Genomic DNA, 16,937 nt, shown 5'->3' with positions numbered 1-16,937 from the left:
AAGTTTATCTCCCGAGTGACTGGGAAACCACCTTCAAATACCTGAACTCTGAGCCACTCTCCCTGAAAATAACCAGAATCATATTTCATCTGTGCAGGAAAAAGAAAAGCAAGTAGAAAAAAAAAGAAAAGATTGAAGCCCAACCGCCATATTTCTTTTTACCATTCAACAACTTTTACTCGCTTTCAATTAACTTTTATGCTGAACCGATAAAGGCCAGACGTCAACATCACACTAAGTGACGTGTCGTTTGAAAACATACCATAAAAGATTTAAAAGGTTTTATTCTTCCGCACAACTGTCGGTTTGTGGGATTATCCGCCCGTCTGTCTGAGGGATCCTTTTCTCTTCGGAGGATGAAGACGCCGCGGCCCGGGTGACACACGTCCTGTGCAGACAGCGTCTTCACGTTCTGTTTATCTCACAAAAACAACAACAACAACAACACGACGATCTTCAGCGATGACAGCCACATCCGAAGCCGTCTCTGCGGTACCCATTCGTTTACTCGCATGAACGGACAGCCGTAACAAAGTTCAGCAGCGACGGCATGACGGCGTAGTTCTGTGAAAACCCGACGCGCGCCATGCAGAGAGGGCGGAGCGGGAACCCCCGCACTATACGTGTGTGTGTGTGTGTGCATGTGGGTGTGCTTGTGCGTGCATGTGCGTGTGTGCGCGGTCACAACAGCCACTGCACCAAGCGGGTCAGTCGTTGAGCGCTGCGTGTTCCCTCCACTCTATCAGTCATCTCCAGGCATTGTCCGCCCGGGAGTTAACTTCTAGTCTGTTTACCGGCTGGATCGCCCGGTCGCCGGCCCTCCAAGGGCCACATGGGCGAGATAATGTGTCCCAGGCTGCGAGAGCGGGCGAATCACTGTGCATTAAGACCAGCCGCACAATAGGTGACAATGGCTTGCATAAACACTATTTAGAACTATTCACATGGCATTGAAGAGATGGGCGTCGACACACTATTGCCGCAAAGCCGGCTCATTGTGCGGAGGTGAAAAGAAGTCTAACGAACAGGAAGCCTTATTTGAGGGAGCTGACAGTGACCGCACAACGGACGCATTGTGCGCTTGCCACCGACCCTGTGGGTCTTTACATTAGGGAAAATGATGAGAAAGTAACCCCCACAGACCACGCCAGGCCTTGGACCCGCGTAAATGCAACCAGACAATGACGGTGGAGGAATAAGGGGTGGGGGGCGATGGGGCACCCTGCACCCCCCCCCCCCCCCCCCCCACACACACACACACCCGGTACCCCCCCCCCCCCCCCCCCCAGCCCCCCACCTATACTCCACGCTGCACGGTGGTTACATGTGCAGCGCGACCACCACTCTCATGGCCACGGATGAGACACGGATCCCACCCCCCCAGGCCATGGGGAACTTTGAAGTTTATTTGAGGTATTTTCCCGCCAGAGAGGGGAGATTTCGGCAGAGCGCTGGATAAATATATATCATACATTTTAAATGATAGGATATGTGTGTGTGTGTGTGTGTGTGTGTGTGTGTGTGTGTGTGTGTGTGTGTGTGTGTGTATATATGCCCCGGCTCTCCTGGGGAAAGTTAAGACTTTACTGCAGAAATGCCACCACCACCCCCTCACAGCTCTCACTGACACACACACACACACACACACACACACACACACACACACACACACACACACACACACACACACAGAGTGGCCCCTGGCTCAAGCTTCATCAATCTTCAACAAAAGGATGACATCACCAATAAGCATTCCCTTTGTGGCTCAGAGCAATAAGCCTTATTTACTGGTGAAATAAGCCTGGCTCCATTGTTCAGCTCCCCACTTTGGCTCTTTCTCCCACAGCTTAGGAATCAAACAGTATTTTGTTCTGATGTCACAGACCATGGCCAGGATTTAAGGCTAAGACATGCAAAGGGGTTTCCTATTTGCTGTAGCATCCCTTCAAATGCACAAGATTCAAAGTACCAGGAGGCGGTTTAAAGCACGATCACAGTAATTATTACTGATGTTGTTTCCCCTCTTGGTGTTGAGGGTATTCTTTGTTTATTTGATTTGACATTTTAGCAGTATTTCGGTAAGTCATGAAATATTATCTCACACTCAACGTATTTTGACATGGGCGATTGAATAAGCCAGTCCTGGGCCTGGGTTAACGCGCAGAGTCATAAATGACATCTGTTGTCTGTAATTACTGTTTGTCGCCGTATTAGAAGTCCAGGCTGCAGGTTCACCAAAGTGCTGATGCACTGTGATACACAGCCGCAGATTAAAGCTTTACATGGCCTGTGTGTGTGTGTGTGTGTGTGTGTGTGCATGGGTGTGTGTGTGTGTGTGTGTGTGTGTGTGTGTTGGAGAGTGGTGGTTCACTAGCAGTGACAAATATAAGACGGAAAAAAGTTGCTTGTTGTAAATTGTTTGGGAAGTTGTTCATCCCGTCGTGTTGTTTGCATTCTGTGCACTTTGTACACGGTCCTGTCACAAACATAAAACTAGGTCTCACTTTGTGTTGTGACAATCTTAAAAATACACAACATCAACACGTCCCAAATTGAGTGGTGGAGGGAAAAGGCCCTTCTATTTTTAACAAGATAAAAAGTCACTTTCACACCTGCACCTTGCGTTCGCGCCCTGTGTCTAAAGAAACCGTTTGTTGTTGCTATGTACGCTTTCTTTTTTTCTTTCTTTCTTCCTCTCAATCTCTAAACACACACACGCAGGCATGCACATACACATACACACATGCACACACAAACGCACACACACACACACAGCCATGCCAGGCCTTGGGAACCTGTCAGACTTCCAGTGTGTTTGCAGTCACTTTAGAAAGTGCCTGAGCACGCGGTCCCAGGGGAAACGCTCACGCCTTAGACACAAGACACCCCCTCCCTAGCCCCCCTCTCCCACCCCCCACCCCTACAACACCCCATGTCACTGGGAGAGGGGGGGGGGGAACAAAGCTGCCATAGTCAATTCTCCTAATTTCACCACAGCCTGTCGAGAATCCACTACTCCATTTTTTTCCTCTCTCCCTCCTCCCTTTTGCTCGCTCTCTCTCTCTCTCTCTCTCTCTCTCTCTCTCTCTCTCTCTAACAAGTACTTTATGTTGGGATCAGGCAGGTCTGAGTTGCCCACAAATAAAGTACACACTGAGACTCTCACTCTCTCACTCTCTCTCCATCTTCTTTCAGTCACTCTCACCAACGCCCTGTCATTCAGATGCCTGCACCGTGCAATTTGTATCCATTTGTCAAACAGCGGTATCTGCCATAAAGGAAAATGCCTGCGCCAACATAAAGTTACAAACACACACATCTGTCTCTACGGCCCAAAATGGCTGCAACGTCTATCCCATTATTAGTCATACACTATAACTAACCCTCAGCGTTTTTAACCGCGTTTTATTGTATCACACGCACTTGTTACATTATGCCTCTTCTGCAGGGGGAAGAATGGCTGTGTAACTGAATAGGACACGGATATCACATCCTCCAATCACCCGCTAACTTGTTGTGTCTTTGGGATGAAAACTCAGGACGGACTCCATTTAAATCCTTCAGTCATTGCATTCGGGGCCTCCTCATTGTGCTGACACTGCTTTTGTATTTTATTTATTTGGGATTACCGCCATTGTGTGCATGCCCAGCCAGGTCCCCTCTCCCCCGCGCAGACGGACTGTATATTAAAGCTACCTCAGCGATACAAGCCTGTCGCTGTGTACATATATATCCCCACCTATTCAAGATGTGTCTTCAAAAAAAATGCCCCTATTATGGGATGTGCAAGGCAAGGTATCAGCTTTGAATAATACTTATTGTGCAAACTTTGTTGTCGCCATTCTTGCGCCAGGGCCGTTATCTCGGGACGCAGCACACAGGGATACATGCTGACTGTGCCGCTGATAGCGGCTCTCGCTAGCTCCCATTGTGGGCCCCGCGCCGGCTGCCGAGTGCGGGGGTCCCCCAGACGGGAGCCCCAGATCCGGGCTGTCAGCTCCGCGGTGTCAGGTGGCTGAGCAGCGCGGAGACCCAGGATGCTGCAGCTGCTGCAGGCAGCCCTCAAGTGTCTCTCCGGAGCCCTGGGGTCCTGACACGCGGCACAAAGTAATCACAGATCACGGCGTTTAATCACCGAAAACAAGCACTCAGGAGGAAGCCCCACTGTCAATATCCCTCTCTCTCATTATCTGTTTGGATTGCACCGCCACACTGTCAGATAAACAGAGTGGAAAATTAAGATTAAAAATATGGTAATTTCATTCCAGGCAGCCGGTTCCTCTCACTACCCATTATGCTATTGATTACCTCTGAATTCAATTTCTCCTTTCAATGTAAACTTTAATCTATTCGCCAGCCCAACAATTCATCTCCCGAGGGGCTATTTGAGAGTAAGTAAGCATTTAATATGACGCTGTCTGAAGATTCACTGGCTTTAATGAATTGTGTAAATCACTCAGCTCTAAAAGGCGACCATGCCCTCGGTTCACAGCCCGAATGTGATCACTCGTTAAATACCGTCTCTCTCTGTGTGTCTTTCTGCAGCGATGCTAAATGCTCACAGACAGCCCGGCCCGCGATGAACGGGGGAATCTCTGCCTATTATGTTTCATTTGGAGCGAAGCAGCTCCCGTTGTAATCGAGGTGGTGATGAACATAACACATTAAAATATAGGTCAGGGAATTAAAGACGACAACAAAACACACATTTGTCAGAAAAACGGGGGATTGCTTCACCGGGATTGTTGTCAGTGGAGCGTTTGTCGTGATCTGCATAAAGGAGACAGACATGAGGGGGAGTGTGTTGAGGCTGTGAAAGTGAATCCCAATAATATAAACACACAATGCCCTGTAATTAAAAGACATGGGTGCGATATCAGCATTCGTTTTATTTGGTAAATGAAATTCGACTAGTGTCGTCTTGTGCTATGCAGTATTTATTACTTAAAGCAATTTGGCTCTACGTGAATTACAAAAAAATACAGACGATTTATTGCACTTATAAAATCATAAAATCAATGATTTTAAAATCATATGCATACACACAAGAAACAAGAGAACACATGTTGTAACTGCTAAAATATTTGAAACTAATTACTGATAATAAACACACTATGGAAAAAATTTAATAATAATAAATAATTTTAAAAATTAAAACAGCACCAATTTTAGCTTGATAGTTTCAGGCTTCTCTTATCATTGTTGTAAATGCTTTCCTCTCTTCCAGCCTTGTTATTGTAACACATTGACTGAGGGACGGCAGCGATGCAGATCATTACAACCAAAGTGCAGGAGACCCAACTGCTTCGGAGCGGATCAATGGATTCAGTGTAATTAGAAAAACATCGATAGCTAGACGAAGGCACGGTAACGACTGGGAACACTGGCTCCTCTGTCCTGATCCCGCCTCAGGAAACTTCTCCTTAATCTTTGATTCTTTCCTCCAAACTTAAATCACTTAGCCCGTCTGTAATGAATTGCATAAGGGGACGGGGACGGGGACACACACACTAACACACACACACACACACACACACACACACACACACACACACACACACACACACACAATACATCACCCCCTTTCAAGTGTCCGTGAAGGATTGACGCCACCCGAGAGAATAGCACACATACATAAACAGTTGATTAGAATCAATAAATAGCCGTAATAAGCAGGGGTGCACATAACTTTATTTAGTGAGTTACTTAGTGAGTACCAGGAGATGGTGTTTGGTACGCACCCCACACATAGACCCACACGTAACATCTGATCTTATGAAACTTACCCAGTTTCACAAAGGAGATTCCATTTTCAACTTCTTAAGCACAGCAGTGTTTTTTGCTCCACCTTTTTTTTTTTATCAAACTGCAGCAGCTTGACCACGGAGCGTTTGAATATCTCACAAAAGGAACGTTGCGATCAGCTGATTTTGTGCAGATCTCCAGTGTGTGTGTGGTGCACAGCACACAGAGCACACATGAGCGCACATTTCAGTGCGCTTATCATTCGTTTCGAGCCACGGCACATCTTGGCGCCACTTTAAAAAAAAAAAACTATTTTCTTCTGCTCCGGCTCCATTTGCCTTTTCTTTGCAGGTGGACGCCAAAGTAGCTGCACAATGTAGTTTTTTTTTTTTGTTGTTTTTTTTCGATCTCCCGTTAGTTACGCAAAAGTGTTGTAGTGACACAAGTGACGTTATGCATCCCTGATTATGGGCACGCATGCGTACTTGCGTACCAGTTATGTGCACCCCTGGTAATAAGTCATTCTGCCGACAACGGTGAAACCGGTGAAACCCCCCCCCCGCCTCTCTTCTGCTTACGGGCACACAACGTGTGGCTCCGTGTTCCTAACAACAGGACAGACAGACTGGTTCACAGTGATTTAATGCAAAGTCCCAGCAGCAGCAGCAGCAGCAGCAGCACGGGGGCCACAGCCCCACGGCCCTCTCCCCTGTCAGAGAGACGTCTCATAGGTGACTCTGGTCCCCCTGGCCGCCCGCTCATCGCCTTCCCTCAGTCTCTCAGACAGACAGAGCCGGCTTTTGTTCATGTAAACCTGGAAGGGGGTATTAGGGGATGGAGTGTCAGTGATCACACACACAAACACCGCAGTCAGAGCGCCTGAGATCCGTCGTGACACATGATGTCAGGCGGAGGATTTGTTAGGACGCCGGCAGCACGAGAGAGAGCTGATTTATTTACCGTTGGAACAACTGTGACAAGATTTAGCCAGGGAGATAATGGCGGGGGAAATGTAACATAATCTCCGCCGCGCGATGGGCCGCGGAGATAGATGTTTGTGCGAGAAACACAGAACACATCACGAGTGCGTTTCCCACAAAGCGCCGGTGATAAACTATTATATTAGTCCCAAACCCGGTGGAAATAGGGGGAGATAGGTATAAAGAACTAAAAAATAACGGGTGAGCCTCACTTTTAGATTATGCTGCAAACTCAAGGATTCATCTTTCAGGAGGCACAATGGCGCCAGAGGTTGTTATCAGATAATTTATTGTATTTTCCACCTTGACTGACAACTAAAGAAACTTCAGACTCACTCCGCAGACCCACTCAGTATTTAATAAGTGGCGCTCGACAGCTATGGATGCTGCGGTAATCTGATCCAAGGAGAGCGCGCTACCAAATAGAGAAAAGGAAACATAAGGGCAGGGACAATGTCAGGAGCAATCCGCCAGTGTGAGACGCACAGACGAAACCAAATAATACCACAGCGGGGCCGGGCCTTTGGAAATCACTATTTTACCCATTTCACTCTCTGGCTGAGCAGATACACTTCCCCAGATAAATTTGTGCGAGGGACAGAGAAAATGAAATGATGCCTACTTTTCTTCTTATTTCACAAAGGCCTGTTTGAAGTTGCAATGCAATGGTATCTGTGCTCCCAGACAGATGCACATACAGAATGGAATTGAACAATGACTAGCCCGCCTCTTATCTGCCGAGTGTGTGAAGGGGAAAATACATCACAAATGAATTTCACGGAGAAAAAAAATCTCTCCAATGCAGTAATCCCCCATAGAAAGTTACCCAGAATCACGATGAAGTTAAAGCAGATATTTCTAAATAGACACATGCGCATTGAAAGCCGCTTTTCTGGAATCATCTCTAAAATGATCTAGAAATGACATTTCTTTGGGGGGGGGGGGCGGGACAAGGAGAGATTATACTAAGGGCCGCGGCGATAGCATTAACGGATGGAAATCTACAAAGGGGCATCTTCACCAAGGCAATCACCACACTGCATTGCATTGTGGGTCTCGTGTGAGCGTTCCACTGTTGCACAACTCCCCTTCTGCGGGCGGGCGAGGCGCCGCGCAGTTACAGGGAACCGACCGGGAGGCCGGCGACCGTACTCACACTCGCACGCGCGCCCGCGCACGGGGCCACCGGGGGGTGAAATGGTTGTGTCTGCGGTCGGTTACCTGTGAGGCGGCGTGGTGCAGGGAGGCGGCCTCAGCGGCACCTGTCTGCTCCACCATCTGGTAGAGCGCCCCGTCGCGGTTCTGCAGCAGCACGTGCGGCTCGTCAAACTCCCGGATCCTGCCGGCTTCCAGGACCTGCAATCAGAGCGGAGCGCGCTAGGATCTGGGCGTCGGCGCGGGGCTGCCGCATGTATACTTTACCTCTGTGTGGAATTAACCTTTCAGCTGTTTGGAGGCTGCTGAGCGAGGCATGCAGACGGCGGAGGGTGACGGGGGTGACAGGGGAGGGGGGGTGTGGGGGCGGGTATTCGGTTCTCAGCACCCTCGGCAACCCTCCATTTTAGGTGAGTCACCCGGCGACAAACACAGGGCGCGGGAGGGTGTGTGTGTGTGTGTGTGTGTGTGTGTGTGTGTGTGTGTGTGTGTGTGTGTGTGTTGGACGTGGGCCGCGGGGACGGTTGGGTGCGGAGGAGAGCCGCCTGACGCACTGACGCTGACAGACGTGGATATGTCCTTTATCCACGCGTTCATCCAGGCGTTTCGCCCCGTGGCTCAAAGGTGGTCCTCAGTCAAGCCCACAATCACAGCCTGGACACACACTGGAGAGAATGACTAGCATCTCTCCGTCATCGCCACCGTGTAAACCCCGGGTGAAGAATAGCGCCGCTTCCAGGAGTGCGAGGTAAAGGACTACCATTACAGAGCTGACAAATGTAAACACATAAAGACGAGGTGGAGAGCAGCGCAGAGTGCTTTGTAAGAGAGAAAAACACTTAGAAACAACAAGGCAGCAACTCATTATAGCAACTTGCCGGCGTGAAAACGCAAATTCCACAGCTGCCGCCTTAATTCACTGTTGTTTTGTTCGTTGTTGGGGGGGGGGCGAGACACCAAGCTGGGAAGTTTCTAATTGGGAAAACTACGGCATTCAATTAAAACACTTTGGAAGGAGCGAGCGGAGACGGGCCAGGTGAGGCCTCCAGCACAGCTTGACAATCTGGGAGCGTTTAACACGAGCAGAGGTGTGGAACCGCGCCTGCTGGGCCATATTGGAGGCTCTCGCTCCGGTTCTGCACTGACCAAATGGCCGCTAGGTCACGCTCAGTCCTTGTGGACCGTGGAGAAGGGCTGCCAAAATTGGCACCAATTGGCACCTCTGTAGGCAGCAGTAGAGAGGGGCCGGAGAGCAGAGTGACACAGGACGGGGGGACGGTGGAAAACAATCAGGAAAGTAGTTACTGAGATAAGTACTCTGTGAGTAGACCACCTAGGACCGCCTGCTAGCTCTCATGGGCTGAGGATTTGTTTGGTTTTCTCTACAAAATTAACTGATTCATTTCACTTAAATGTTTGCTTGTAATGCTGCTATTATACATGTGAATTATGGCACCCATTGATAACAACCTATGGAGTTAGGATAATTGTCAGTGTATTCTGTCAGTGGATGATGGTGTGAGCCTTAATCACTAGCATTCTGTCAGTGGATGATGGTGTCTTACTCACTAGTATTCTGTCAGTGGATGATGGTGTCTTACTCACTAGTATCCTGTCACAGTGGATGATGGTGTCTTACTCACTAGTATCCTGTCACAGTGGATGATGGTGTCTTACTCACTAGTATCCTGTCACAGTGGATGATGGTGTTGAGCCTGTGAGCGATGGTCAGGACCGTGCAATCCCCAAACTTGTCCCGTATCGTCTGCTGGATGAGGCTGTCGGTTCTGAGGGTGACAGGGGAACACAACACCTCAATGGCAACAAGACCCACTGCCTAGAGGCCCTTGGGCAGGGATTGGAGGTTGACTCTAAACAATGCCTAATCCTCTGTCAGGTTGATGCGGTGGCGACTCAGAGGTGAGCTGGGAAGAAGAGCAACAGAAGACGTTCACCGGGATAGATGAATGGGCTGTGGTGTGTTGACTACTACACACTACTACTACAACAGAATAGTAGTCATTTATAATGTATCCACTGAGCGACAGGACTAGGGACAGACTTTAAAAGATAATTAAGGTCCACCTTCTTTAATCACCTTTTTTTTACTGCACCCATCACATCACCATTACATCCTTTCGGCTTAGCTCAGGAGGAAGAGCGGGTTGACTTGTTACCGTGAGGTTGCTAGTCTGTTCCCCTCCTAGCTGAGTGTCGAGGTGTCCCTGAGCGAGACGCCTCACCCTGACTGCTCCTGACGCGCTGGCTGTCGCCCTGCACGGTTGACTCTCGCCGTCGCTGTGTGAACGCGTGTGTGAACCGTTGTAGGCCACTTTTGATGAAAGCGTCTGCTAAACGCCCTGAATGTAAATGCACATCTCAAAGATCACATCATAGGCTCAGCCCCGAAGGCGGAGGTTGGTGTCAGACCTGAGGTCCACGTTGGCCGTGGCCTCGTCGATGACCAGGATGCGGTTCTTTCGCAGGACGGCCCGGGCCAGACACACCAGCTGCTTCTGACCCACACTGAAGTTGGAGCCCGACTCGGCCAGCATCGTCTCCAGCTTGCAGGGCAGCTCCTCCACCACGCCCTTCATCTGCACCTGAGAGAGAGAGAGAGAGAGAGAGAGAGAGAGAGCAAGAGCGAGAGAGAACGAGATAGGGAGAAAGAGAGTGAGATAGAGAGAAAGAGAGAAAGAGCACGAGAGAGAGAGTCCCTCCATCAGCCCTTCATTACCTCTGGATAAAGGCGTCCCACAGGGAGGTCTTTAAAGAGCCATCCAAACACAACCATTAACCGCGCGGCACAATGCCGGGGCCAGCTCCACTGATGACCCGGGCCACTCACTTCCTCCGGGCCAGCCCCCGTGCTCTAATCCAGGCCACCAAACCCATTGAGGCCCGGACACCGGGACCCCTCTCTCTGTGGGGACAGAGAGGGGACTCCTTTGCTACAAGTTGGCCCTCGACCGGCCCCCCCCGAAACCCACCTCGCACCCACCGGCAACTTTCTCAACAGCTCCCAGTTACACGCCACACATTGAGCGAGGGCCCCACGGCAACTAATGGGATTTCCCCCCCATGACTTGTGGCGAGCACGGAGGCTGAAAGGCGGGCATTGTGCGGCGGGACAGAGGGATCCCCCCCGGGCCGACGAGGGGAATCATTCAGAGCCAGGGCTGGAGTACCTCTTGGAGGGCATTCCACAGGTCCTTGTCTGTGTGGCGGCTGAAAGGGTCCAGATTGGTCCTCACGGTCCCGGTGAAGAGAACCGGGTCCTGGGGAGAGATGGATATAGAAAGAGAAGGCCGTGGCCGGGAAGATAATGACGGGGAGAGGATGTGTGAAAGGGTTAAGACAGGCTTTATGGAGCGCGTCGCGGCTGTGTGTGAGGGAAGAACGCGCACAAAGGACTCGCTACACTCAGGAGCCGCCATTCACCGGCTAAAGCACACTGTGCTTCAATAAGTTGATCTTCTTTCTTGAGAACAGAAAGGGAAGAGACGTTCTTGTGCTTTAGTGTTTGTTGAAGGAGGAGGAGGGAAGAAAGGAGCTCCGGAGGTGATGTGAATTTTTGAATATGAATATGGAACACAAAAACGTGACTGTGGCGCACAAAGGCACGCCATTCGCTCTCCCTCCACAAAGCACATGAAAGCGTTTTTCAAACGTCTGCCAAAAAGTCAGCCTCACTCTCTATTGAAACACACCAGTATAGAGGTTATCCAATAAGCTCTGGGCTCCTCTGAATGGATCCACTCGGTTCGGAGGCGGCCATGATTCCCTGGCTGCGTATTGACGGCGGGCACACACCTGTATCAAGGTTTAGCTGCACCGCCATCAATCGAAATAAGGCTCTTTATTGATGTTCAGTAGGAGCAGTCACCAGCCAGTCCACCAGTTCATTCTCCTCTGTTTATCGGAACCCTCATACAAACAGGAGGGTTCGATCGAAATACGTTTCACCTCGGTTCAGGGACGGATATTTATTTATTCAAACAACTACGCACACTAGAAACTTGCCAACAGGAGTCCTTAGCGGCCATAAAAAGCCATTGGAGCTCTAACAGAACAATAAAACCCTAGTGTCTATTGTTCTAACAATAAGTCAACAGCGCAGAGAATCCACCTGCAAAACCTCACAAAAGGCGAGGCACCTGAATGGACACGCTGAACACGTTCAAAACACTGCTTGAATGCTTTACGCGAGTGCCGAGGTACGGCGTGTCAGAGACCAGACCTTCAACGCGTTCCACAAAGAGCAAACCTTCATCGTCCCCGGCTGTCGCAGAGATCCATTGTGGATCACAGCCTAATCCAGGTGACGTGATGAAGCCTGCTTACCCCGAGTCATTAATAAGACCCGCAAATCAAGATAGCGGCGCAGCCCTGCCGCCTGCACATCAATTAGACCCGGGGAGCAGCCCTAAAGTACACAGTGACGGAGCGAGGCCGGGTTCACCCGGTGTTTAGAGGGACGTGAACCGTCCCACGGGGTGACTCAGCGGTCCTGATCGCCGCGCTTATGCAGCAGATCAACACCGGTGATCAGGCTAATGCCTGCAGCAGCGCACACAGCAGCGATGTGAAGTCACACTGTGTAAACCTTCACGGGATGAAGGGATGGGGAGGTGATGGTGGAGCGGTAGGGGGGTTTAACTCCCAGGAACTGTGTCCTGGGTTGGAGTTTCAACCAGATGCCTAACCCCAACCTGCACATTAAAGGAATACTATGATCAAAATATGTCCTCATTACCCTCATGTATTTATAAATTGTGTTTCTACACAGTTAATACATTAATTTTTTTGTGTGAAATAGATCGCAATCGCTACCAGGGACGGGTTCTTCTGGCTGTTTAGTTTCAAAATCGTGCTCTCCTCCGGTCTTTTCTGCTCTCTTTCTTTAAAACGCTTAAATCTTACATCTTAAATTAGCATTTTGAATAAAAGCGTCTGCTCCATCACTAGATAGTAGATAGTAAAATAGTAAAATAGTAAAACAGTAAAAGTAACATTATAGGTTACACCATGAATTTGAGAAAAGATGGTAAACCGCGACTGGAACAGATGAAGACACAGGAGAAACATTCCCGTTTCCTATGCCTTCCGGAAGCGTTCCACCTCTTTACCTTCTGTGAGTTATCCGTCACGTCAGAATAGGACGACGGCCTCGTTAAACCAGCTCAAGTCCCAATTCAAACTAGTTTTGTGCCACATTTTAATTGAGGATTCAATGTTCAGCTGGGAAAGACGACTTTCAAGCCCAGCTTCCCATGGAGCGATTATGTGCTTCAACAATTCTAAGCACTCCGTTTGCCACGGAATACTTTTTCTTCTAATAACAAGTCATCCCTGAAGTTTCAATATACATTGAAACGGATCTCTTTTTTTAATGTCACAGGCTAATACAGGTTTATCATAATGAAATCTTAGGGGTAAGAAAGGCAAGAAAAAAAAACTCCCCACTGGAGACTGTATAGAAAACATATCAGAGTGTGAAGATAAGGTCTGCACGCCACAAGACAAGACAAGCATCTCACGTCAAAACGCTCTCCCTCTGAAAGGCTCCCTGAATATAACATTATAGCAGTGTAGCGTCACACAGAGCAATAGCAATCGCAGCTGGAGAGAAAGAGGAGAAAACTCCCGTGGAACAAGGCTTCACACATCCACCACAAACTACAGCCCTCTCTACGCCTGAAAGAAGCTTTGACAACTGGGAACACAGCTCGCGAACACTGAGACCAGCCAAACCCCACTCCCTATCACCCCGGCACCATGAGTGGCGGCGCCACGGCGGCTAAAGTGCTTTAGCTAACGCTAACTCGTTAACCTGCCACGTCACGGCCACTCTCCTCTGCCCCTCGGAGAAACGTCGAGGAGGGTAAACACGAAAAAAGTCACATCAAACGCGCGTCGCATCCTTCTCCAACTCGATTTTGGGCGTGCGGAGGCGGGGCATCGCCGGCGACTTCATCCTGCCGTCGCTCGCGTTTGCCAGAAAACCAATCGAAGCTGCGTATGAAAGCCTTGACGCACCGTGTTTCCGGGCGTTTCTGGCGACACCTTACGAGACCGGGGCGAGTGGCGGTGAGGGACTCTAGGGGGGAGGAGGAGGATGAGGGGTGGAGGGGGGGAGGGGGGGGGGGGGGGGGGTCCTCGTATAAGCAGCTTTCCCATGTTTGGGGGGGTTGAGGGCTAATCCTCTGTCAGGGAGGGGGTGCTGCTCTCTTGGCTGTGCGGGCCGTGGGAGTCGCCGCCCCCCCCCCCCCCCCTCTACTCAGCCGTCGGCTGGCATTTTGTTAATGCCGTATCAGTTACAACAAGCGGAAATAAAGTTAAACTGTCTCAAGGCGTCCGTTTGTCTCACTCTCAGAAAGCCCCTGAGTGACGAGCGTAATTCTCCTCATCCGTTCTAGAGCTCAGAGAGACGGGAGAGAAGGAGCAGGAGGAGGAGGAGGAGGAGGAGAAGAAAGGGAGGAGGAGAAGGCGAGGCGTGAAGGTTTGTGTTACCGGTGTGAAGACGCTGGGTGACTTGGGGAACAGACGGACGGCGCCAGAGAACCGGTCAGCTCGCCTTGGGTAACAGGTACACCAGGTAACAGGTAACAGTTCACCACAGGTGACAGGTACACCAGGTAACAGGTAACAGTTCACCACAGGTGACAGGTACACCAGGTAACAGGTAACAGTTCACCACAGGTGACAGGTACACCAGGTAACAGGTAACAGTTCACCACAGGTGACAGGTACACCAGGTAACAGGAAACAGTTCACCACAGGTGACAGGTACACCAGGTAACAGGTAACAGTTCACCACAGGTGACAGGTACACCAGGTAACAGGTAACAGTTCACCACAGGTAACATAACAGTTCACCACAGGTAACAGGTACACCAGGAAACAGTTCACCACAGGTGACAGGTACACCAGGTAACAGGTACACCAGGCAACAGGTAACAGGTGTAACAGGTAACAGGTGTAACAGGTAACAGGTGTAACAGGTAACAGGTACACCAGGTAACAGGCAACAGGTGTAACAGGTAACAGGTACACCAGGCAACAGGTACACCAGGTAACAGGTACACCAGCTAACAGGTAACAGGTACCAGGTACCAGGTACACCAGGTAACAGTAGGTAACAGTAGGCAACAGTTCACCTACACTCTGCACAGCTTCCTCCCTTAGCCCCTCCCACCTCTCTAACGCACTTATTGTATGTTGTACGTCCTGGCACTTACTGTACGTACTTATTGTATGTCGTATGTCCTTGCACTTAAAAATAAAATAAAAAATAGTACTTAGCATTGTGTAGCATCTTATCCTAGCTATCTTTGTTGTAGACAGAGAATGGGTTAACCTAGCGATCGTCTAGTGCTTGGCACTTGGTTCTATGAACATCCTTACTGTACAGACAGCGATGTATTGTTTCTCTTTCCTCTGACAAATGTACTTAAGTCGCTTTGGATAAAAGCGTCTGCTAAATGAAAATGTAGCGAGGCTGCGTGTGTGGTATCGACATGCCTCTCACTTCACGTTGTGCTGCAGCTATCAACAGCCTGACCCTGGGTTTGATACGCCGGTGATGGTCGTATTTACGGGAGTGACGGACCTTGCCAGTGTATAAAGTGTGTACCGGCTCCCCCGGGGACCCGAGGCCCTCTGGATTATGTGACGTGGGACCGGAAGAGGATACCTGTGGGATAATGGACATCTTCTGCCGCAGGGTGTGCAGGCCCAGCTCGGAGGTCAGGAACCCGTCGATGGTCACGCGGCCCTCGGGCTCGGCCAATCGGAACAGGGCCGAGATGAGCGAGCTCTTCCCGGCGCCCGTCCGTCCCACAATGCCCACCTGTGGACAGAGACACGGCGGGGTTTAGTGATCCGTCGTTGTTGTCAACGGCAACAGCGCATTGTAAACATGTTCCGTTTCAATGATAAGAACAGCAACGACCGGCTGAGGCATCCAGTTAAGGGTAAATGGTCCCGCTAATGAAACGTCATGTTACAGAGCGACGAGGGAGCCCACATTAAGGCTAATGTGTAATTACAGCATCTGGTCGAGGTAGCCTTTTAACGCGCAGTAATAGAGATCAACAGATCACCTTACCCTACAAAGTAGCTTCACTCAGACTGTGAAATTATTCATCGGCAAACGGTTGAATCTACTTTTAATCGAGGGGAATGTAATGTTTTATGTGTGATCATTACGTGTCACACACAATTAATTGGATATTATTAATTCATAATAAAAAAGATATAGATGAATGAATCCCTTCAGTAAGTGAATCAGTGCATGACACAAGACACCATAACTACAGCATGAGGATTCATCACTTTGTTACATTATTATTATTATTTGTATTAAGAGGACAGGACATTAAGAGGACGGACTGGTTATGTGGCTGATTGTTTCACAGATTCTCCTCCTCCTGTCGATTCACAAGGCCCAAGGTCTGCTGACAGACGATTCTTTGGACCAGTCCAGCTGGGACACTGAGCTGGATCCTCAGTCCAATAACGAGTTCAAATCGAATGCAAGGTTCCTTATCTCTGAACCCCCCCCAAAAAATCACACACTTTACTGGGTCCAACCTGGCAGGAACGAAGACTTTCTATTTCCTCGCCCAACAGAATATGTTCCTTGGTTTGATGTAGCCAGGAATAAATCCTTTCACCCCTCCCTCTCTATCCTATCAGCCGTTAACGAGCTCACAGTAAGAACGACCACATTGTGAGAAATAACCATATATGGATCTAAGGTTTGCATGACAGAACCAGATGCTATCGTAAGGTACGAATCCACGGTATCAACACGGGGAGACATGGATCACTCTCACCTGAGACCGCGACAGAAGAAAGAAAAACCGTGCACGACGAGAAAGGTTGATTCTGAAATACAGCATTCAGACAAAAGACTACAAAAGAGCATCTAAATTTCCATCTAGCCCCGTGTTGCACTATCTACGCTTTATCCGTTATTACAATTCACACGCGGATGAGGGCTTCTGTATCATCCATCCCTGCTGGGGACGGTCCAGGCTTTAGATTATATAT

General features: G+C 49.5%; 1 protein-coding gene across 1 annotated transcript in view; it reads right to left on the bottom strand.

The window, feature by feature from the left end:
- Positions 1 to 6,328: 6,328 nt before the first annotated feature.
- LOC311374617 (ATP-binding cassette subfamily C member 4-like) overlaps positions 6,329 to 16,937 on the bottom strand; it is a gene marked incomplete at its 5' end in the record, with an annotated part of 15,556 nt that continues 4,947 nt past the window's right edge. Inside the window, 6 exons of the mRNA XM_084490419.1 lie at positions 6,329 to 6,559; positions 7,947 to 8,081; positions 9,562 to 9,667; positions 10,311 to 10,483; positions 11,069 to 11,158; positions 15,577 to 15,732. Of these exons, the coding sequence (XP_084346545.1) occupies positions 6,458 to 6,559; positions 7,947 to 8,081; positions 9,562 to 9,667; positions 10,311 to 10,483; positions 11,069 to 11,158; positions 15,577 to 15,732 (762 nt within the window). The 3' untranslated portion in view covers positions 6,329 to 6,457. The remainder of the gene's footprint in view (positions 6,560 to 7,946; positions 8,082 to 9,561; positions 9,668 to 10,310; positions 10,484 to 11,068; positions 11,159 to 15,576; positions 15,733 to 16,937) is intronic.

Source organism: Micromesistius poutassou, assembly GCF_964030765.1.
Source record: "Micromesistius poutassou genome assembly, contig: SCAFFOLD_4061, whole genome shotgun sequence".
NCBI classification, from domain to species: domain Eukaryota; kingdom Metazoa; phylum Chordata; class Actinopteri; order Gadiformes; family Gadidae; genus Micromesistius; species Micromesistius poutassou.
This window is presented reverse-complemented; position numbering and strand designations above follow the sequence as displayed.